The 24,830-nt window shown below is 41.3% G+C and overlaps 1 protein-coding gene across 19 annotated transcripts in view; it reads left to right on the top strand.

Annotated features, from left to right (window-relative positions):
• The window catches only part of MYCBP2 (MYC binding protein 2), a 318,664-nt gene that overhangs the window by 182,962 nt on the left and 110,872 nt on the right, over positions 1-24,830 (top strand). For 17 of the 19 annotated variants that reach the window (XM_056555563.1, XM_056555546.1, XM_056555556.1 and 14 more), the window contains 4 exons: positions 11,803-11,918; positions 15,105-15,202; positions 22,781-22,897; positions 23,961-24,101. In XM_056555563.1, coding sequence (XP_056411538.1) covers positions 11,803-11,918; positions 15,105-15,202; positions 22,781-22,897; positions 23,961-24,101 — 472 coding nt within the window. The remainder of the gene's footprint in view (positions 1-11,802; positions 11,919-15,104; positions 15,203-22,780; positions 22,898-23,960; positions 24,102-24,830) is intronic. The other 2 variants (XM_056555558.1, XM_056555562.1) reach the window with 2 other exon arrangements.

Raw genomic sequence — 24,830 nt, 5'->3', positions numbered from 1 at the left:
GACATATTGTCTGCCTCTTCAGGAAATGAACTGCAGCAGAGACTGGGCTTTTTTTATTTTAAAACAAATCCTGGGTAGATTGCTTAATAAAAGAAAATAAGGACTCTAGTCCTCTTTCTGGAAACTAAAATTATTTTTAACTGCATATTAACATATGTAGAGAGTACAGTCAGATTATTTTATTCCACATACCTAGTGAATAAAGGACTAGGAATTCATGATTTATTTTTAATTATTTTTCAGGGTTTGTGCATAAATTGTAAATGTAGCTATCTGTACATTAGCTGGATGCATTGAGCATATGCACAATGCACAAAAGTAAATGCAGCAAGGGACACTGAAGGGTATACCATGTTAAATCCAATGAATGCTGAGATCACAGATCTCTGTTTAGATATTCCAACAATGGACAGCAGGATACCTACAGTTGAAGAGCTAGGTTAAGACATAAAGGCATTGTAGGTTTTATATAAGTTTATGGTATTTTAGGGAAATTTTACTATAAAGTGGCAGTGACAGTGGCATGAATTTATAGACAATAAACTTCTATGGGATTCTGCTGTCCCATTCACACATAAGTATTTCTGTTGCAGGAATCCCATTGAAATGTATTTGCTATAAATTCATGCAGAATTTAATGCAGAAATTCAGCTGTGTGAAACCGTCCTTACCCTTCACACTGCATTCAAATGGTATGGCAGGGTGCAATTTCCCCACTGCCTGCTATTGGCACTCTATCCTGTTAGGGCTTTTAGCCGGATACCCATCCCCCACTGCTCATAGTGTGTACAGCTCCACATCTCTTGTGACCATTGGAGGTGTACATGAGCTCTCCCTAGTGACTGAGGGATAATTTACAGTTCCATGGAGCTGTACTTGAGTTCAATCTGGTGTTTGCAACAAATTTACAGCTCCATTTTTCTTGACAATAGGAGCTGTACTTAAATGGGCACTGTCACAACTTATATTTTTTGATATGTTGTAGTACTTATGTACTACAACATATCTCTAATATACTTTTATTATTATTTTTTCATTAAAAAGGTTTAATTTACATTTAAAAACCGGCCACTGAAAAAGGACTGATTTTGGAGTGGCAATCAGTCCTTTTTCAGTTAGGCTGCACTCGCTCCCTGCCTGTCAATCAGACAGGCGGGAGCGAGTGCATTGGCTCCCCGGCCACTGGCTGGGAGGCCACTCCTCCCGCACATCGCCGCCTCGTTGCCGCGGCTGTCCCTGCACGCCCGCTGCCGGACTCTGCAGTAACTGCAAGTGTAATGAGGGAACGGGGTATGCGGGGCGGGGGGTGGGGGGGATGGAGGGAATGGGCTAGTGCCGTAGCGCGGGGGGGGGGGTGTTTGAACGGGCTAGCAAAAAAAAAATAGGATTGTGGGGGCTACCCTTTAAGCGTCCTCTCATGTCTACAGGTGAGTGTACAGCTCCATCATATTGTATGACCTTTTGGAACAGTACCTGACACCGAGATATTTTCTTTGCCTCATTAATGAAAGTAATTCTGTTCAGCCATAGTGCATGATCATATTGGTGGTCAGCATGAGCTGCCACACTACCCAGGAAACCTAGTGCTCTGCCTTCTTTCCTCCACCAATGGTCACCATCCTATGATTGCTGCTTCTGCAGCAGTTCCGGCAACCCCACATGTGAGGTGACCAAAGGGTGACCCTGCTACATACCTTCGACTATACATGGTACCTATTGCACCACCTACTCTGGCTTCTGTAGGGTGAGTTATTGTGTTGTGCAGAGGAAATCTTCTGTCTACATGCAGTACCTGCATAGCTACTCCAGCAGCCACGTTACCCTCTTCCATATGCACAGTAATTTTGTTATACAGAGAGGCCCTCCGCCATTATACCTGGAGCAGCATATCACGTGTGTCTATGGAGTTTTATTGTGTGGAGTCCAGGTTGTTCTGTAGCCTAGCCCCCAATGGTGACAAAATTTGACACCTTTTTACATTTAAATATTTTGTAGCATTTTGACTTTGTTGTTATGTTTTATCTGAGGAAGAGGCAACAATAGCTTTGAAATGCATTATGGAATTTGTGTATTGAATAAAGGCAGATTGTTTTATCCACACCTTACCGAAACTGTAGTGGTTTGCACAGAGATCTTTTCTACTTCACAAACATGGTTATAGATTGGTGGACACAGACTCCAGTTCTGATCCGCAGAGGCTGTGCCACACTGTTTATATACTACAGGCTCCTATAAGTTGTTGTGGCTTGAACACATCACAAAAAGAGGAGCAGCTCTAGTTGACATACTGCTCTAAGATGTTGACATACTGCTCTAAGAAGCTCTCATTTGCCTTACTAGACCAGTGACGGCATTATGTGTTCCAGAAGTGCAGTAGTTGCGTTATTCGGAAGAACCCGCTCTGTTTTTGCTTGCCTCCCTTTGTGGCTATGCTCATTTTACCCTTCCTGGTGGGGCCATGGCTTTAATAGATGCCTGCTTAGTTACTCGTTTACTGTGTATCCAACCACATTACCCCCTCCCGTAGTAGGTCATTTTGCAGTTTTTCCTTTCTTGCAGCTTCTACTGCTTGTCTTCCTCTGTGCTTGCAGGAGCAATATAGCCTGTGCAGGAGGAGCCAAAACATTTTTTTTTTTTGCTTACTGTCACCTTCTAGTGGCAGCTGCCCTGTATCTACAGTCCTCTTTGTCCCCCCAATGTACTCAAGGAGAGTGTTTCTTTAACCCCTTAAGGACACTGCCCATTTTGGCCATTAAGGAAACAAACTGTTTTCGGTTTAGCGCGTTTTTTATTTTTTTTATTTGATTTTGTCTTTGATTTTTTCCATCCACAAAGCCTGTGCCTGAGGGCTTGTTGTCCACGACCAGTTGAAGTTTGTAATGCTGAACTTTTCATTTTACATAAAATGTGCGGCCAAAAAAAAAAAAATCCTGAGGGGTAACTGAAAACGCATTTTACAAGTTTTGGAGAAATTTGTTTTTTCACAGTTAACTTTACGATAAAACTGACATGGTCTCCTTATTCTCTGGGTCAATAAGATTAAAATTATACCCATATTTTTTATTATTGCAGTGCAAATAAAAATCAATTTTATAAACTACGGTAAGTACAGTAGTCTCTCAAGTTACAATATTGGTTCCAAAGTGACCATTGTATGTTCAGAACATAACTTCAAATATGGAAACCTGGTGATTGGTACTGAGGCCTAAAAATGTCATACAAAAGTAGGGCAAAGTGAAGATCAAAGAAAAAGTGCATAACTAATACAGATAAAACAAGTCATTACACATAAAAGTAAGAAAAAGCTGCTGGAAACTGTAAATCACTGTCTGTGTACAGGACCTTGAAGAGTCTTCTCTACATAGTGTCCCAAAAAAAAGTAAAAATGGAAGGGCTCTTATCTGGTTTCCAAAGGAGAAGCCAACCCTGGGACAGGAAAATAGTACAGAACATGTAATACACCCCTGTACTGTAGGGAGGCACTACCAGACAGCCAGTCAGTGCATCCACTTTAGTAATACAGTTGTGTTCCAGTGAAATATCCATTCTGATTGATCAGCTCTTCCAGCCAATGACACATTTTGTAGATCTGGACTGTCTGTAGCATTGTATGGGGAGCATGGTTTCAAGTTCCAATGGTCCATAAAAGACCATTGTATGTAGAAACTTGCCCTATTCTGACCCCTTTTAAAAAATTTTTTTTTTATATTTTCCTATATAAGGGCTCATTTTTTGCAGCGATCTGTAGATTTTTATCTGTATCACATACACCAAGTACTACTTTTGTGTATGTGACTTTATCTTTTATTTTTTTTATTTATTAATTTTTTCTAGGATGTAATATGACCAAAATTAGCAGTTTTCCACCTTTTTTTTATGGTTATGCCATTCACTGTATGGGATCAGGGTGGTTACACTTATTTTACACTTTAACCCCTTAAGGACCGGGGTTTTTTCCGTTTTTGCATTTTCGTTTTTTGCTCCTTACCTTTAAAAAATCATAACTCTTTCAATTTTGTACCTAAAAATCCATATGATTGCTTCTACCAATTCTACTTAGTAATGAAGTCAGTCATTTTGCCCAAAAATCTACGGTGAAACGGAAAAAAAAATCATTGTGCGACAAAATTGAAAAAAAACATGCTGTTTTGTAATTTTGGGGGCTTCCGTTTCTACGTAGTACATTTTTCGGTAAAAATGACACCTTATCTTTATTCTGTAGGTCCATACGATTAAAATGATACCCTACTTATATAGGTTTGATTTTGTCGTACTTCTGGAAAAAAATCATAACTACATGCAGGAAAATTAATACGTTTAAAATTGTCACTTCTGCCCCCTATAACTTTTTTATTTTTCCGTGTAGGGGGCGGTATGAGGGCTCATTTTTTGCGCCGTGATCTGAAGTTTTTAACGGTACCATTTTTGCATTGATAGGACTTTATTCATTTTTAAATTATATAAAAAGTGACCAAAAATGCACTATTTTGGACTTTGGAATTTTTTTGCGCGTACGCCGTTGACCGAGCGGTTTAATTAACTATATATTTTTATAATTCGGACATTTCCGCACATGGTGATACCATATATGTTTATTTTTATTTACACTGTTTTTTTTAATGGGAAAAGGGGGGTGATTCAAACTTTTAATAGGGGAGGGGTTAAATGATATTCATTCACTTTTTTTTTTTTTGCAGTGTTATAGCTCCCATAGGGACCTATAACACTGCACACACTGATCTTTATCATTGATCACTGGTTTCTCATAGGAAACCAGTGATCGATGATTCTGCCACTTGGCTGCTCATGCCTGGATCTCAGGCACTGAGCAGTCATTCGGCGATCGGACAGCGAGGAGGCAGGTAGGGGCCCTCCCGCTGTCCTGTAAGCTGTTCGGGATGCCGCAATTTCGCCGCGGCTATCCCGAACAGCCCACTGAGTTAACCGTCACTTTTTTACTTTCGCTTTTAGCCGCGTGGCTCAGCTCTGAGCGCGCGGCGCTGCGATCGGCGCTGCGCGCTATTAGCAGCGGGTCCCGGCTTCACTATGACGCCGGGCCCGCCGTGATTAGATGCGGGGTTACTGTGTAACCCGCGTTATATCACTGGAGCAGGACCAAGGACGTACTTGTACGTCCTTGGTCCTTTAGGGGTTAAGGACCACAGGTTTTTTCATTTTTGCACTTTTGTTTTTTTCCTCCTCACGTTCTAAAAATCATAATGCTTTAAATTTTCCACCTACAGACCCATATGATTGTTTTTTGCGCCACCAATTTTACTTTTTTAATGATATCAATAATTTTATTACAAAATTTACAGCGAAACCAGAAATAAAAATATTTGTAGGGCTAAATTGAAAAAAAAATAAAAAAATTCGGCATTTTCTAAGTTTGGGGGCTTCAGTTTCTACGCTGCACACTTAGGTAAGAATAACACCTGATCTTTATTCTGTAGGTCCATACGATTAAAATGATAACCAACTTATATAGGTTTGATTTTGTTTTACTTCTGTTAAAAAAAAAAAAGTAACTTCATGCACAAAAATTTGTAGGTTTAAAATGTCATATTCTGACTCCTATAATTTTTTTGTTTTTCCATATACGGGGCGGTATGAGAGCTCATTTTATGCGCCATGATCTGAAGTTTTTATCGGTACCATTTTGTTTTGATGGGACTCTGATCATTTTTATACATTTTTTTAGAGAATACAAAGTGACCAAAAATACGCTATAGTATAGTATACACCATTGAACGTGCGGTTTAATGTTATATTTTTATAGTTTGAACATTTTACGCACACGGCAATACCACATGTTTGTTTTTGTTTTTATAATTTTTAAATGGAATTTGGGAAAAGGGGAGTGTTTTAAACTTTTAATAAAGGAGTTAATGTGTGTTTTCTTTTGTTTAACCTTTTTATTATTTATATATATATATATATATATATATATATATATATATATATATATATATATATATATATATATATATATATATATATAATATATACACACACTTTTTGTCCCCTTAGGAGACTTTTAGGAGGACTCATTAGATTCCTCATACAGATTACCGTATATACTCGAGTATAAGCCGAGTTTTTCAGCACGATTTTTCGTGCTGAAAACACCCCCCTCGGCTTATACTCGAGTGAACTCCCCCACCCGCAGTGGTCTTCAACCTGCGGACTTCCAGAGGTTTCAAAACTACAACTCCCAGCAAGCCAGGGCAGCCATCGGCTGTCCGGGCTTGCTGGGAGTTGTAGTTTTGAAACCTCCGGAGGTCCGCAGGTTGAAGACCACTGCGGCCTTCAACATCATCCAGCCCCCTCTCACCCCCTTTAGTTCTGAGTACTCACCTCCGCTCGGCGCTGGTCCGGTCCTGCAGGGCTGTCCGGTAAGGAGGTGGTCCGGTGAGGAGGTGGTCCGGGCTGCTATCTTCACTGGGGAGGCCTCTTCTAAGCGCTTCGGGCCCGGCCTCAGAATAGTCACGTTGCCTTGACAACGACGCAGATGCGTCGTTGTCTAGGCAACGGCTCTATTCCGGGCCGGAAGCGCGGAGAAGAGGCGCCCCCGGTGAAGATAGCAGCCCGGACCACCTCCTCACCGGACCACCTCCTTACCGGACAGCCCTGCAGGACCGGACCAGCGCCGAGCGGAGGTGAGTACTCAGAACTAAAGGGGGTGAGAGGGGGCTGGATGATGTTGAAGGCCGCAGTGGTCTTCAACCTGCGGACCTCCGGAGGTTTCAAAACTACAACTCCCAGCAAGCCCGGACAGCCGATGGCTGCCCGGGCTTGCTGGGAGTTGTAGTTTTGAAACCTCTGGAGGTCCGCATGTTGAAGGCCGCAGTGGTCTTCAACCTGCGGACCTCCGGAGGTTTCAAAACTACAACTCCCAGCAAGCCCGGACAGCCGATGGCTGCCCGGGCTTGCTGGGAGTTGTAGTTTTGAAACCTCTGGAGGTCCACAGGTTGAAGACCACTGAGGGCGAATGATGAGAAGAGGATGATGAAGGGGGGGGGGTGTGGGGATGATGAAGGGGGGTGGGGATGATGAAGGGGGGGTGTGTGGGATGATTACAAGGGGATGATGAAGGGGGGATGTGTGGGATAAGGGGATGTGTGGGATGATGACAAGGGGATGATGAAGGGGGGATGTGTGGGATAAGGGGATGTGTGGGATGATGACAAGGGGATGATGAAGGGGGGATGTGTGGGATAAGGGGATGTGTGGGATGATGACAAGGGGATGATGAAGGGGGGATGTGTGGGATGATAAGGGGATGTGTGGGATGATGACAAGGGGATGATGAAGGGGGGATGTGTGGGATGATAAGGGGATGTGTGGAATGATGAAGGGGGGATGTGTGGGATGATGACAAGGGGATGATGATGAGGATGTTAATGACGGGTCTGGATGATGACAGGGGGGGATGAGGTATTTCCCACCCTAGGCTTATACTCGAGTCAATAACTTTTCCTGGGATTTTGGGTTGAAATTAGGGGTCTCGGCTTATACTCGGGTCGGCTTATACTCGAGTATATACGGTAATGTGGTTCCATAGAACCACATTGACCTGTATGCTCTGCGCTCTATTGATAAAGCCTGGTCCTGCCTGGCTTTATCATTCACAGAGCCGCAGCAGACACAGAAGGGAAGGTAAACCCTCCAGCTACCTCAGCAGTGTATTGTCCTGCGGACCACCAGGGAGTGACCCCACTTGACCACCAGGCAGTGTTTACTAGGCTCTTAAGACGCCGCTGTCACCTTTTGACGGCGGCAATTTAAAGGGTTAATTGCCGGCCGCAGCGATCGCCGCATGTCACTATTAACGCCGGCTCTCAACTACAAGAATCAGCTGAGGGCCGCCCGGTATGGCACAGGCTTGAGTCGAGAGCCTGTGCCATACCCCGTTAACGGCACAAGGACGTGTATACACGTCCTTGGTTGTTAACCAAATAATTCCCCAAAGGGGACTATTTATAAGTCTTTGGATTTCTATTGCTGTCTGGTGATAGCACTGATCATTAATATTTCTGAACTACTTGAATAGCCTACCTGTGTGGGCAGACTATCCAAGAAGATCCACAAAGCTGCACAGAGTAGTTAAAGGGGTACTTCAGTGGAAAACATTTTTTTTTTTTTTCAACTGGTGCCAGAAAGTTAAACAGACTTGAAAATGACTTCTATTAAAAAATCTTTACCCTTCCAGTACTTATTAGCAGCTGTATGCTACAGAGGAAATTCTTTTCTTTTTGAATTTCTTTTTTGTCTTGTCCACAGTGCTCTCTGCTGACACCTGATGCCCGTATCAGGAACTGTCCAGAGCAGGAGAAAATCCCCATAGCAAACATATGCTGCTCTGGACAGATCCTGATATGGACAGAGATGTCAGCAGAGAGCACGGTGGACAAGACAAAAATGAAATTCAAAAATTATAGAATTTCCTCTGTAGCATACAGCTGCTAATAAGGACTGTAAGGATTAAGATTTTTAAATAGAAGTCATTTACAAATCTGTTTTAACTTTCTGGTGCCAGTTCATTTAAAAAAAAAAAAAAAAAATTCCATCGGAGTACCATTTCCACTCATCGGACCTGCATAAACTTGCTGCGGGTAGTCATATGCGAATTTCCAAGTACCGCAACTTCTGTAGATGCCAGGAACATTTTTGATCACGGCATCTTAAGCGTAAATAACAGACATCAGCATGATCACTATTGTCTGCTATTACCAGAGTGGTTCTGGCTGCTGATAGCTTGCTTTATAGTCAGAATGCCACTGAGGACTTAAATGTATGTGCTGAGCATTAAAGGGGTATTCCAGGCAAAAACTTTTTTTTATATATCAGCTGGCTATGGAAAGTTAAACAGATTTGTAAATTATGGAAATTCAGATATGTGTAGCTCAACCACAAAAAAAAATGGGCGAGGTTAACTAAAAGCTCTCCCCCACAGAGAGATATAGAGAAATGATAGAAATGGGATATTAGTCCTCAGCTCAATATCAAAAAGATTAATGGTGGATGTCTGGTGTCAATAATAGAGAAAACGAAATTGGTATATAAATGGTATTTAATAGATATTAAATAGTGCGTTCCCGCAGGGCCCTACGGTGGCGCACAATTGGTTAAAAAGTAATAAATATAAAAAATGCAACAAGTTATTACACTACAGAGCGAATGATACTATTAATAACAAATGTATCTATTATGGCTGCCAGCCATATAATGATACACTGGGTGATAATGTAACATACAGTGTTACGCTGATCAGGATGTTAGTAAATTCAGTGTGCACAAAAATAAAAAATAAATAAAAACGTTCCTCCTGAAAAGGAAATAGCTTAGTAGAAAAAATAAGAAAAATATAAAAAAAAAAATATAAAAAGTACAAAATGTCCTGTAAATAATAAAGGTGACAGTCCTATAGGTGGTGGAGTTGTGTCCTGTAGAATGAATCCTACGATTGTCCTGAGACAATGTCCTGTGATAAAATCATGTGCTGTAAATGATTATAACATAAATCAATTTGTATAGTGGGTATTAAAGCTGGATCGCTGTTACCGGTTTCTCCACTCCACAGCCAAATGGCCTGCAAATGAACATATGATCGCTGGCACGATTGTGCCACTCACCGCACCGCTGATGGACGATGGACAGATGCGCTCTAGCCGGGGCGGCGTGATGGTCACAGGATGTACAGCCGCTCTCGCCGGCGAGCTGTCCCTTGGCGTCAGGTATACTCTAGCCGGGGCGGAATGTTGATCGCAGAGTATCCAGCCGCTCTCACCGGCGAGTTGTCTCTTGGCGTCTGACGTAGCAGGTCAGCTGATGGCAGGTCAGCTGACCTTGTGCGGGAGGTTAGTTGATACTGGATTACGTTGAATATCAATGATGCATGCAAATAGAAATATTATTCCAATGATGGAGGGCTCTGCACCGGTTCAGCAGATGGATTTGAATACAGGACCATGTAGTGAATGGATGATAAATAGGATCTCTCCAGAGAGGAACTGTCCGATCAGTGCTTGTATAACCGCAACTGTAGTGTGAACTAGACCAATATAAAAGGCTCAAAGTCACAAAACGCGTTTCGGGGTTCAAAGCAGATTAGTAATGCCCCTTCCACCACTGAGGAAGGGGCATTACTAATCTGCTTTGAACCCCAAAACGCGTTTGCCTGTGATTGAGCCTTTTATATTGGTCTAGTTCACACTACAGTTGCGGTTATACAAACACTGATTGGACAGTTCCTCTCTGGAGAGATCCTATTTATCATCCATTCACTACATGGTCCTGTATTCAAATCCATCTGCTGAACCGGTGCAGAGCCCTCCATCATTGGAATAATATTTCTATCTGCATGCATCATTGATATTCAACGTAATCCAATATCAACTAACCTCCCGCACAAGGTCAGCTGACCTGCCATCAGCTGACCTGCTACGTCAGACGCCAAGAGACAACTCGCCGGTGAGAGCGGCTGGATACTCTGCGATCAACATTCCGCCCCGGCTAGAGTATACCTGACGCCAAGGGACAGCTCGCCGGCTGTACATCCTGTGACCATCACGCCGCCCCGGCTAGAGCGCATATGTCCATCGTCCATCTGTCCACCAGCGGTGCGGTGAGTGGCACAATCGTGCCAGCGATCATATTTTCATTTGCAGGCCATTTGACTGTGGAGTGGAGAAACCGGTAAAAACGATCCAGCTTTAATACCCACTATACAAATTGATTTATGTTATAATCATTTACAGCACATGATTTTATCACAGGACATTGTCTCAGGACAATCGTAGGATTCATTCTACAGGACACAACTCCACCACCTATAGGACTGTCACCTTTATTATTTACAGGACATTTTGTACTTTTTATATTTTTATTTTTATATTTTTCTTTTTCTACTAAGCTATTTCCTTTTCTGGAGGAACGTTTTTATTTATTTTTTATTTATTTTTGTGCACACTGAATTTACTAACATCCTGATCAGCGTAACACTGTATGTTACATTATCACCCAGTGTATCATTATATGGCTGGCAGCCATAATAGATACATTTGTTATTAATAGTATCATTCGCTCTGTAGTGTAATAACTTGTTGCATTTTTTATATTTATTACTTTTTAACCAATTGTGCGCCACCGTAGGGCCCTGCGGGAACGCACTATTTAATATCTATTAAATACCATTTATATACCAATTTCGTTTTCTCTATTATTGACACCAGACATCCACCATTAATCTTTTTGATATTGAGCTGAGGACTAATATCCCATTTCTAAGATTTGTAAATTACTTCTATTAAAAAATCTTAATCCTTCCAATAGTTATTAGCTTCTGAAGTTTTCTGTCTAACTGCTCAATGATGTCACATCCCGGGAGCTGTGCATGATGGGAGAATATCCCTTGCATGATGGGAAAATATCCCCATAGGAGCTGGACAGCTCCCAGGATGCGAGTCATCAGAAAGCAGTTAGACAGAAAACAGCAACTCAACTTCAGAAGCTAATAACTATTGGAAGTATTACGATTTTTTAATAGAAGTAATTTACAAATCTGTTTAACTTTCCGGAGCCAGTTGATATATAAAAAGAAAGTTTTTGCCTGGAATAGCCCTTTAAGTATCAGGGCATGAGGATGGACATTTACATCCATTGTCTTTAAAGGTGACTAACACAAAAAAACTTTTTTGTTGGCTTTAAGGCACTCTAGTTTCTTTTATACACATTTACTTTGTGAACATAATTATTGGGCATGTATGTGTTGTAATGTATTCTTTATCTTCTTCTGAACAGGCCAAGTGAAAATATGCTAATTCGAGTGAACAATGATGGTACCTATTGTGCAAACTGGACCCCGGGTGCTGTCGGCCTTTATACTATACATGTTACCATAGATGGAATAGAGATCGGTAATGTACTATATTTTATTTATTTATAACACTTAAAGAAAATTCTGTCCAAATGATGACTTGCTTACAGTTGCTGCACCTGATTTTATCGTGGATTCTGAATAAAGCTAGATATCTTCAGACATTGCTGGATTACTGGCTCTCCTGCTGAATCCTTTGCATCTGGCTGGGTGCCAGATCCGGGCAAGTCCATGTGGTAGAGGTTGAACTGGATACAGAACTTTGTTAGGTTAACCCTTTAAAGTGGTAACAAAGGGATTTCTGTGCTCTCGCTGCTGTTAAGGAGACCCAGAGAGTACCCTTTATGGTGCACAGCAATTTCTCATTCTCTGTTTCAGCGGGCATGACCAGAGATGGGCTTTTTGACAATACACATATAGGATTTCCTTTCCTTCACTACTCTGGTCATTCATAGCACAGCAGAAATAAGACACAGCAGCATGGCAACTATGGGGTTACACCAAGCACTGAACTTCTGCTGACAATCTAAAGGAAGGGGTAGGGGGAGATTACACTACAGCACTGTAGACATGCAGCAGTAGAAGCAAAAGTTACTGCTTCCCTAAGCTTTGGGTGGTGAGAGATAAGAAAGAAACTTACATTTATCAGGAACAATGTGTATAATTTTCAGCAGGTAGACTAGCTCAACTTTCAGGTACCCCCCAGGCTTCCTCAGGTGCTTTCTCTTCTACACAGAGTACATGCTAAGCACTGCCTCCACTTGTCCTGATGTCTGTTACTATAGACAGACTTGGCCTAACCTGCAGTGAACAGCATATTGCAGAGACGTAAGACCCATGGTAGTCAAGACTTTAGACCTTTTTCTTTTTGTAAAGGGTGATTTTATAAATGTGTACAAACCTGTTATAGTGCGGGTGAACCAGATTTCAACAAGGTATCGCTTACGTGGATCCGCAGTCTGGTTTTGGAGATTATATCAGCCTCCATTTGTAATAGCTGGTTTGCACACCGGAGGCGGTACTCAACATACCCTGCATGCTGGTTCCCCCCCGCTATTGCACACAGCCAGTTTTTTACCTTAATGATCAAGCCCCATTTATCAAATCTGGTATGTCTCTTTAGGTGGTAATAACTTTGCAATGCTTTTACTGAGTGAAGCAATTCTGAGATTTGTTTTTTTTCGTTACCCATTGTAGTTTATTTTAGTGGTAAATTTATGTTGATACATGCAGCATGTTTTTTGAAAAACTCCATAATGTGACAAATTTTAATATTTCAGACTTTTTTTTCAGAAAAAGTGATTTATCATTTATTTATTACTTTTTTTTTGCTTTCACTGTGAAGTAAAAATAGTATATTTTCTTAGTCGCTTCATTGTGGAACACAGACCATGGGTATATGCTCTGCCACTAGGAGGCTGACACTATAGACAAAAATTTTTGCTCCTGACAGGATATGACCACCCACTAGTTGTGAGTGAATCAGTTTTAGCTTAGTTCAGTAGGAGCCAGACACAGGACTGGAGCTCTCCAGACCTAATATTTTTTCCTTTTTATTTTCTAGTTAAGATGTTTAGGTCTATGGAGGCTTTCAGGCAGTAAGTTGCCGGACTCTGGTTTGTCCAGGGTCTCATCCGCAATCTCTTGCAGTGGATGTGGTTAAGTCTCCAGGCCGACCTTTTCTCTGGCTGTGTTTTTTTTCCCACCCCATGGGCTGCTTTGGGAAGGTCTCTGTCCCCTATGGCTGGACCTCACAGGCTTCTATACTGTGCAGACAGGAGGCTATCTGCTACCATTATAACAATCCGTACCACACACAATTGCATCACATGGTTGCAGATAAGGGACACAGAAAGTCCCCCTCTCAATCCTATAGATGCTGTGGTCAGAATGGACTGCGGCATCTATGAGGTTCACACTGTTGAGACAAACATGATCTCTGTCTCAGCAGCAGAGGCAGGATCCTAGTTGTGATTGATAGCAGAGTTCCACTGCTGATCTCCTGCAGCACATCTCTTGCAGCACATCACTGAGAAAAGTAGATAATCAAGATGTATGCATACGTACTATCGCAGCAAGGGTTTAACAGCAGCCTGAGCAAAGTTAAAATAAAATAAATATCTCCAGAATGCTACTTCAAAATTAATGCTAGGATTTAACAGTGACTTTTTGCAGCATGACCTTTTTAAAGAGGCACTGTCATCTTTACAAAATCTTTTCATATAATGTAGATAATGTGTATATTTGTAATATATTGGTTAAAGGGAACCAATCTTCATATTTTAGCATATATAACACTTGGCAATGCGTTTATAAGTGCTAAAATCATTATCCTCACCATCCCCGGGGGACGTTTGTGCCCCCAGGGATGGTGAAGATATGGCCGCCCGGCAAATAGTCCCCTGGGCGGGACTTACACTTACCAGCTCCATTCGCTGCGGCCTTGGCCCCAACTCAATGGCGTGAATGACTTCTCGCGTCACCGCTCTGCTCCCTAAGCAGACTGAGCAGAGCTGTGATGTGAGCTGTCATTCAAGGCGTTGGGGCGAGGGGGACTACTTGCCGGGGGGCTTAACTTAATATCTTCCCAATCCCTGGGGGCAGAAACGTCCCCTGGGGATGGTGAGGATAATGATTTTAGCATATATAAGCATTACCAAGCATTATATATGCTAAAATATGCGGATTGGTTGCCTTTAAAAATGTGCATTTTTTGGGGGGTGAAAAATGCTCCATACCACTAGGGGTCCCTTCACTGTCCTTAACAGTGTCTTATCCCTGCAGCTTTTGCCCTGTGTGTCTGTACTGTGACAAATATAGGAAGTGTGGTTGGGACAAGCAAAGCTCTGTGCCTGCTCCAGGCTTATCAAACAGCTGACTCTGTAAGACTGGGACGTGTCACAGAGCCTCTTCGCAACCAGTTGTCGTTTTCAGCTCTGAGGGTTGAGGGTAGAAGTTCCCACATGAGATGTGAGGGCATGCAAATGCCTCCTATTCCTCAGTGAACTTCATGTAGTGTGAGCCACATAAACAAGAGAATTATTAGCCATAAAAGGATGAAAACCAGGATTTAAGACAGGAACAGGATCAGCACCAGTTAAATAGTAAGCCTGGAGCAAGTTTTTTATTGACAGGTACCATTTAAACTTATTTTTGTGCTAGTGGTATTAAAAAATTACTCTAATTGTCTGATAGTTTTATGCTTGTTTTATTTATATTTGTATAGATGCAGGTTTAGAAGTCAAAGTAAAGGACCCCCCAAAAGGAATGATACCACCAGGGACACAGTTGGTAAAACCAAAAGCAGAGCCTCAGCCTAACAAGGTAAAATATTACTATGCTTGAACATAATTAACCCAATTATTTTCTTAAAATGCATCTGTTACCTCAAACTTTGAAACCACTGGCGGAGTTCTATTACAGAAAATGTTACCCCTATCCAAATAAAATTTGTACGTTTAACACCATTGACAGTGCGGTTTCATGAACGTAAAATTTTTAGTAGTTCAGGAGTTTATTTGCACGGTCAAGGGCAAATGTTTGTTACATAATTGATTACGTGATTTTTATTTTTTTTTAAATGGTATTCTTATGCAAAAGAGGGGACTGACAGTAATTACCTTCGCTGGTTTAATACACTGCACTTGTTAATAGTGCACTGTATTCATTCTTCCAGCATAATGTTGACAATGTACCCGATCATGCTGCATAGTTGGTTACACAAACACCCATGGGAAACCTGGAGGCTTTCACAAGACCCCCAGCTGCCATTGAAACTGGGGCTGGTGATTGCAGGGGCCGCTGCTGCAGATAAGTGGTTCCCACGGAGCGCCACTACAGCTGATTGGTCCTCCGGTCCATCTTCTTCATACTTCCGTGTGAATGAAGCGTCACATGGTGCTCAGCCTATTAAGGGCCCAGCCAGAACATCGCGGCGGTCGGCGATAGGCTGAGCACCATGTGACGCTTCTTTCACACGGAAGTATGAAGAAGATGGACCGGAGGACCGATCAGCTGTAGTGGCGCTCCGTGGGAACCCAGGAAGGTGAGTGATGGTTTATTTAACTTTTTTTGCAGCTTGAGCAGTAGTCGTCTGCACCAGAGTACTCCTTTAAGTGTGTTTAAAAATGCTGTATTCGAACCATAACATTTTGTTTATTTTTATTTTTTTCTCCTTATACAGTGCTGTTTGAGGACAAATTTTTATTCACGGTGATCTGTAGTTTTTATCGGTACTGCTTTTTGCGCATATATAATTTTGATTCTTTTTTGTTGCATTTTTTTCTGGGATGTGATGAAAATTACGATTTTGGAATTTTTTTTTCTTTTTAGCCATTTACCATATGGGATCATAAGTATTGTTTAAATATTTTGGACATTTTTGCACACGGCAATACCAAATGTGTTTTTTTTTATTTATTTATTTATATTTTTTAATCTTTTTTTTTATTTTTATCAGGGGAGGAACTTATTTGTTTTATAAAAAAAAAAAATATTTATATTTTGTGTACACTTTAAGTCCCCATAGAGAGCTTTTATATGCAATCATTATAACCTCATTGAAACCGAACAGACACCTGCATACTTGTGGGGATGCCCATCGGATAGGAGGACAGCCATTGTGGCACTTAAGTGCCATTATTACTATTGATTACGGCACTTAATTGGTTAATGGCTAAATTTCTGTTTTCCATCATTGACTGTAAATGCATAGCTGCTAATAGCAGCTGGCACTTACCATTTAAGAAGTGAGGGCAGCTCCTGTGTTCGTTTTAGTCAGTACACCGCTCAAGACCTAAATGTACGTCCTGGTGCATTAAAGGTAAACTCAAGTAAATCTATCCACAGGATAGGAAAAGGTGTCTGATTGTGGGGGTTCGACCGCTGGGTCACCCTGCAATCTCTTGTCCAACACCCCGGCTCTCGTCATAAATATATTTGGTATTGTTGCGTGCTCAATCATCCAGTCTATTAAAATATGTTTACTATCCCGCACGGTAAATATAGTTAGCATAAAAAATGGCAAACACCAAAAATGCTTTTTTTCTCTCTCATATATCAGAAAAAAAATTAATAAAAAGTGATCAAAAAGATTGCCAGGTGGGTCGTAGTGTGCCTTTGTGCATGTTTGATTGACCTGATTTTATTTGTTTGTGGGTAGATACCGATAGTGTCACTTAAGTGCATTACCTTTTTTTTTATTTATTTATTTTGTTCTCCCCCTTTCCCATGCAAATTTATTGCCGGGAAAAAAAATTTTGAATGAGAAAAGTGATCAAAAAGTCCCTTAAAAACAAAGTGTACCAAAAAAAAACTACAGATCACAATGCAAAAAAATGTAGCCCTCATACAGCCCAGTGTAGGGAAAAATAGGCTTTGTTTTGGTTTTTAATAGAGTATTAGAAATACTATATAAATTGGTTATTGTTTTAATGGCATTGACCTACATTACCGGGGGGGAGCAGAGCGATCACCCCAATGGCACAAATTTACGTACTCTTGAGGGGGTGGGCCAAAAGCGGAATATGAAGGTGGCAGGGGAACTCAAAGGTGCGCAATGCAGTTGAAGATTAAGAAGCTCTAACTCTGCACCTACTCATCGGATTACTGTAAGTGACCCCACTATTTAAAGCTGTTCACCCGCACTCTTTAAGGGGTTAAAACTTTTTAGTTTTCACTTTTACCTTTCTAATAGGAGGTTATTTCCGGTACTTTAGTTTGTCCGTTATTACAGGCAGGCATGCAGTGACAGGTAACACCTAGATATGGATAACACAGGATCTATCACTATTTATAGGTAATGGTTAGAGCTCCCCTCCTTGCACACTGACTCTGCACAGGTTGCAGAGCATGGCTAGAACACTTTGCCAAAGTAATCAGGGACCATGGTCTGTGGTTGCTGTAAAGTGTATTTTGGAATGCTGTCAATAGCAGTTTAGACAAGATGACTGTCACCATTACCATGTACAAAAAACAATTCTGCCTTACACTTGTCTTTGGCGTGTGCCACAAATAAAGGCTATTCTTGCTGCACACTGAAAAATATTTCTTATTGTGCCCCCTTTTAAATCAACATAAAGTACAGGGATCTTTGATCCATGGCTCCTTTTTTGCCTGGCACAAGTAACTAAATATCGAAGTAGACACTGAAATATAAAGGCTTTCAACAGAGTAAACAAGTGAATGCATTAAGTTGTATAGCTGACTTATTTTAGCTTATTTTTAATGTACTTAAAGGAAAACTGTCAGCCTTTTCACCCACACTAAACCCAATAGTGTGGGTGTGGGTTATAGTGTGGGTGAACAAGAGTCAGAGGGGTCACTTACATGTGCCCAATAGGTCCTGAGAGATGTCACTCAGAAGATCCTCTGCTAAATTCTCTAAATTGTACACGGGGGGCGGGGCTCCTCCCACTCAATTTACAGAATTATTGTTTGTGACGCCCCATCCTAGTGAAATGGTGTCACAGACAAAGAATTTGTAAATTGAGCAGATGAAGTCCCGCCTCCTGTGCTCTATTCACTGAATTTAGCAGAGGATTTTCTGGGGGGGGGGGCTATATCTCAGGACCGACTGGGCACATTTAAGTAAATGACCCCTCGTTGGACTCCTGTTCACCCACACTATAACCCAGTGTATTGAGTTTAGTGTGGGTGAACAGGCTGACAGTTTTCCTTTAAGGGGGTTCCCCACCATAAGGTGATTGTAATACTTACCTCCCAGACAGTAATGGACCTTCTTAAATGAAAACGGTCACCCTGATCACCCACACTAAACCCAATACACTGGGTTATAGTGTGGGTGACCAGGAGTCCAAGGAGGTGTCTCTTACCAAAATTGGTCCAGTGGTTCCTTTGATATTGCCCAGAGAAATTCTGTTGCTCAATTAAGTTAATTACGCGCAAGAGGCAGGGCCCCACTGGCTATCCGCCCCCTGATTTTTATTTTTTTCAACCGCCTCTACTGCCAGCACCTCTCTGATCATATTCAGCGACACATCGCTCAGAGCAAGGAGAACATGCGCCGTTCTTTTACAGTCAGCTCTCAAGTCTTAATTACGTTAGAGCCGAATCTTGCGACTGTAAAAGAACAGCACATGCACTCCTTGCTCTGAGCACTGCGCTCATGTGAAATGCTACTCACGTCACTAGGTCGTTGAGTCGCTGAATATGAATGTGATAAGAGGGGTTGGCAGTTGAGGAGGCTGAAGAAAGCAGCGGGCGGACAGCCGGTGAGTCCCATGCATTTCTGCTTTGGCCCCCTCTCCTCAGCTGTCAAGAGGAGTGTGACTTGTCCCAACCCTTTGTTGATATCCCAGGATTACAGCGGAGCCATTGTGAAAATCTACATCCAGGGGGCTTTGTGAGCAGGCCTGTGCACCTCCCTCAGTAGGAGGGGGAATCCCACAGCCCCACTCCTGGACGTAAATTTTCACACACCTCCCTTCAGCAGGAGAGAGATTCTCACAGCCCCCTCGGACGTAAATTTTGACAGCTGTCAAAATCTACATCCAGGAGCGGAGCTGTGAGAATCGATGTCCTTCCTTTCGGGAGCTGTGTACAGGGCTGAGGGAGGTGCAGAACGGTGTCCTGGTCAGCTCTGCCTGATGTCCAGAGATTTCTGAACATACAGCGAGGGGCCAATGCAAAACTGCATAGGAAGTAGTTCTGCGCCTCACATCGGCAGTAGAGGAGGCTGAAAAAAGCAGGGGGCGGGCAGCCGATGGGGCCCTGCCTCCTGTGCGCAATTAACTCAGTTGAGCAACCTTCTTGGACTTCTGGTCAACCACACTATAACCCAGTGTATTGGGTTTAGTGTGGGTGATCAGGGTGACAGTTTTTCTTTTAAGTAAGATCCATGCTTGTCTGGAAGCTAAATAGCTGTGTTGTGAGATTACCATAACACTATATCACTATATTTTGGTGAAATGGGTATTTCCTTTTGTAGTTTCCACCTTTCTATTTAGAGTCCCATGATCCCAAATGTGAGGTCACTTTTCTCCCTCCTACACATTAGTCACCTCACTCATTGAAGCACAAATGAGCTCCCTACCATGCTGTGATGTTTGAAACTACAATTCCCCAGCGGTAGCTCCACCCATTGAAGCTGACAGGGTCCCTTTGTACACCTGAATAGTGATGTAATGTCTCTTGCCGCACTGCAACCGGACGACTCATTTTGTATGCTGTCAAAAATAAACATTGGGGCAAAGATAACATAAATTGCGAGACCATTCAAAAAACACAAGTACAGACACTGTATTATGTACTACACTAGCTTTACAGCCCCTGCAGAATAGTCAATTAAAAAAAATAATTCCTGGAATACCCTTTTTAACACCTTGGGGACGTTATTTTACTCCTTACCTTTTAAAAATCATAACCCTTTCAATTTTGCACCTAAAAATCCATATGACGGCTTATTTTTTGCGCCACCAATTCTACTTTGTAATGACAGCAGTCATTTTACCCAAAAATCTACAGCGAAACAGGAAAAAAAAATCATTGTGCGACAAAATTAAATTTTGGGGTCTTCCGTTTCTACGCAGTAAATTTTTGGGTAAAAATGACACCTTATCTTTATTCTGTAGGTCCATACGATTAAAATGATACCCTACTTATATAGGTTTGATTTTGTCGTACTTCTGGAAAGAAAATCATAACTACATGCAGGAAAATTTATATGTTTAAAATTGTCATCTTCTGACCTCTATAACGTTTTAATTTTACTGCGTACGGGGTGGTATGAGGGCTAATTTTTTGCACTGTGATCTGAAGTTTTTAGTGGTACCATTTATGTATTGATCGAACTTTTTGATCACTTTTTATTCATGTTTTCATGATATAAAAAGTGACCCAAAATACGCTATTTTGGACTTTGGAATTTTTTTGCGCGTAGGCCATTGACCGTGCGGTTTAATTAACGATATATTTTCATAACTCATAGTGTAAAAAGGGGAGGCAGTCCTGCTTGGCTAGGTTACAGTAAAATATATAAGGTCAAAAATTAGAAGAAAGAGAGAGAGAGAGAAAAAAGAAAACGTGTCTAAAATAGCATAAAATGATAACCTTTATTTGGAAAAATGATGTGAGGTCTGCGGCAGGGCCCTTGTCGCAGACTGGTCACTAGATAAAATAGTTACAATGGTATAAAATGTTAAAAATATAAAATATACACAGTGGTATTGCACTTCAACAATTAGACAATGAGACAATGAAAGTGGGGCAATGGGACAGTGAAAACAGTATCTGTTTAGTTATACTGTAAAGTCATATTATAGGAGCCAGGATTAATCCAGATGAAAGTACATAGCAAAAAAGTTGATAATCCAATAAGGCAAATTTTCGGTAACCCTGGAGCCTCCCAGATTGGGGCCCACTATAAACGTTTTTAGGTGCAGAGATACAGGCGATGCCCGCTCTACCCCGACGGCACGGGGACTGAATGCAAGAGGGCAATCGCTATACAGTTCAGGCACTTGGTGCCTCTTACCGGCTACAGTTTGCACAGTCAGGTGAGTGCAGCTGTGCTTGCGATCCGGATACACGTCCCTCTGTCCCGGCGGCACAGGAGAAATGTAGGAGGGGTGATATGATCCGGTGCTGGGGGTCGGAGATGATGGCTGGGAAGCAGCGTGTGGCAGCGTTGTGAAGCCTAGCGGTCATAGCAGCGTATGGCAACGGTGGAGGTATCCTCTCTACCCCGACGGCATGGGGAACAAGTGAGAGAGTAGGTGAGGACCGGCAATGCGGTAACGATGGTCTCCGATGATGTGCAGGGTTGTCTTAACACCAGACGCGTTTCGGGGAACTGCAGCCCCTTTTTCAATGGTGGAGGTTCAGGAAGACTGTAGCATACAGTCGCTGAAAATGTGAACCCCTTCCCTAATAAGTTTGAATCACCCCCCTTTTCCCATTTAAAATAAAAATGTGAGCTTAAACATATGTGGTGTCGCCGCATATGTGGTATGTCCGAACTATAAAAATATAATGTTAATTAAACCGCACGGTCAGTGGCGTACACGTAAAAAAAATTCCAAAGTCCCAAATTGTGTGTTTTTGGTCACTTTGCTTACCCTAAAAAAGTATTTTAAAAAAATCTAAAAGTCGCATAAAAGAAAAAATTGTACCGATAAAAACTTCAGACCATGGCGCATAAAATGAGCCTTCATATAGCCCCATATACAGAAAAATAGAAAAAGTTATAGGGGGTCAGAAGATGACGATTTTAAACATTCTAATTTCCGTACAAAAATAATAGTTTTTTTTTAAAACAAAATCAAACCTATATAAGTTTTGTATCAATTTAATCATGTGGACCTACATAATAAATATAAGGTGTCCTTTTTACCGGTAAGTGCACTGCGTAGAATCAGATGCCCCCAATGATTGACAGTATTACAAAGTAAAATTGGTGGTGCAAAAAACAAGCCCTCATATGGGTCTGTAGGTGGAACATTGAAAGCATTATTTTTGGAAGGAGAGAAGGAAAAAATAAAAGTGAACAAAATGAAAAATGGGTTAATATTCATTAGCTTTAAACATGAAAGATGTGTGAAAATACAAACACTTTTCTTATGCATCCCCATTTCAACTTTAGACAACTTTCATTTTGTTTGTAGACAGGGTCTGAAAATTATTTGTAGTATAGTTTTAATTATTTCTTAAATTTTTTTGCCCAGTCTTTTGTTTAGAATGTTGCATATAGTTTTTGTTGAATTCATCTTGATGTCATGTCTGCTTTTTTATTTTAAATTTTGCATTGTTGTGGGAAACCAGCACCAACCTGTAACGTTTCTGCCTGGATGTATCACCTAATTTTGAGCTATGATAACTTCAGGCTTTATGATGTGCTTAAGCGCTTAGCTTTTCTCTCCTTTTCTGTCTATTTCTGCTTTATAGGTTCGTAAATTTGTCGCCAAGGACAGTGCAGGGCTCCGAATTCGTAGCCACCCTTCCCTTCAGAGTGAACAGATAGGCGTAGTGAAGGTCAATGGAACAATCGCTTTTATTGATGAGGTAATTCCTTAGATATTTAAGGATATTTTATTATGGCCAAATAAAACATATTCTCCACTTAGAGTACCTGTCACCAAATAAACTACTCTAAACCTACTCAGGCTATGTTCCCTAACTATCATAACACCCCTCCTGCCCTTAAAAATGTTTTTGGGGCTTTAAAAAGCCCTGAATCATACCTTCAATACAGAGTGTGAGCTGCCGGCAGGAGGAAGCTGGTGCTTCCCAGCAGGCACGACATCACTGAAGCCTGCTGGGGGACCACTTCCGCCCTCTCATTGCTGCTGTCTCCCTGTCGGTAAAACTAATGCTGTGAAGAATAGAAGACCTCTTTGTGCGGTCTCAGTCAGGCAGGCTCAGCGCAGCATTCTTTTTCGGGCTCCAGCGCTGCACTGAGCCTCGGCTGGCTCTCAGTGAGCAAGAGCTGTGCCTCACTCACTTTCTGAGTTTGGACTCCTGCCAGGCTGGGAGGAGACCAAACTCACTGTATATATTGCAGCATGGATCAGAACAGCGCCACCTAGTGGCCATTTTTTGAATCACAGTTTACTTTATTTTAAAATTATTAACAGAAATATGTTTAAATGGGAAAGTATCTGGAAATTACTTAAAGAACACTATATTAAAAGTTTTACTTGGTGGCAGGTACTCTTTAAGTTACATAGCACTTAAAAACAAATGTCTTGTTAATGTTTTACTACTTTAGTAATTGTTTTCAGATAAGGCATTACATAACGTTTTTCTTTTTCTATAAATTACAATAATTCCATTACACTATCCATACCATGTTTGCCTTGTCCTGTAGTGTTAGACCCTTCTTTAGCAATTTCTGCTTGCTTTCATGCTCTTTTCTTGTTCTGAGTTTTGTCCACTCTGTGTCCTCTCACTATTCACTCCCTCCACTACACGTTTGTATCACTGGTGATGCATGTGGCGTAGAACCACGCAGTTGCACTTTGAACTTACAACTGGCTTTTAGAAAGCCATGTTGTACTTGCTAACCAAAAACTACAGGTAGTTACAGGAGAGCATGGCTCGCTATTGTTGCTTGTTTCCCATCTAGATCCACAATGATGATGGTGTGTGGCTAAGGCTGAATGATGAGACAATAAAGAAGTATGTTCCTAACATGAATGGGTACAATGAAGCTTGGTGCCTGTCTTTTAATCAGCATCTCGGCAAGAGTCTCCTGGCTCCTGTTGATGTAAGTAAAAGGCACCCCCTATCAAATTGCCTTAGAGGCTCCTCATGTATTCCATTCACTGTCAGCTTTCTTTATTATATTGCATAGATATTGATTTTATTTAAACACTCTGAAGAAAAAAAGTACAGATGTACTGTCTGCATCAGCTTTAACAAGGAATGATCACTTTATCACCGTATCACAATGCTTGTTGTACTCTAGTACCTTTGGTTGATTATGCAATGTTTTATTTTAATAATGTCTTTGTTGTTCTGCTAGGAACAAAATGCTAAAAGGTGGCATATAATTTTATATATATTTTATATATTTTATGAATTAATATGAATATTATTTGATGTGCAATGATGATTGTTCACTAAAGTTTCACATAGCCGCAAATTCTGTTTCTGAACAGTAACCAATGAACAATAAAGCAATAAAGACAGCATTTTTTTTTTTGCATACCTCAAGACATTATGGGGTATTAAGTTACTGATTTGTTGTCGCACTACTTACATGCTAAGTATTGTAGTACTACACTACTCACGGTTCTGTTATCCTATATTTTTTCCCTTTTTTTATGTAAAAACATACATTTTATTACGCTTGATGTGGCACACAGCGTGGCTAAGTAGCATGTGTTAAATCTTCAATTCTCCCTCCGCTTTCTGCAGTCAAACCCTCCCAAGTTCAGCATCCAAAGCATTTTGTGGATAATCTACACTTTAGTGCCACTTTAGCTGATGCTAG

The sequence above is a fragment of the Hyla sarda genome, chromosome 2 (assembly GCF_029499605.1).
Source record: "Hyla sarda isolate aHylSar1 chromosome 2, aHylSar1.hap1, whole genome shotgun sequence".
NCBI lineage: Eukaryota > Metazoa > Chordata > Amphibia > Anura > Hylidae > Hyla > Hyla sarda.
The sequence above is the reverse complement of the archived record's forward strand: the minus strand, read 5'-3'. Positions and strand labels throughout refer to the sequence as shown.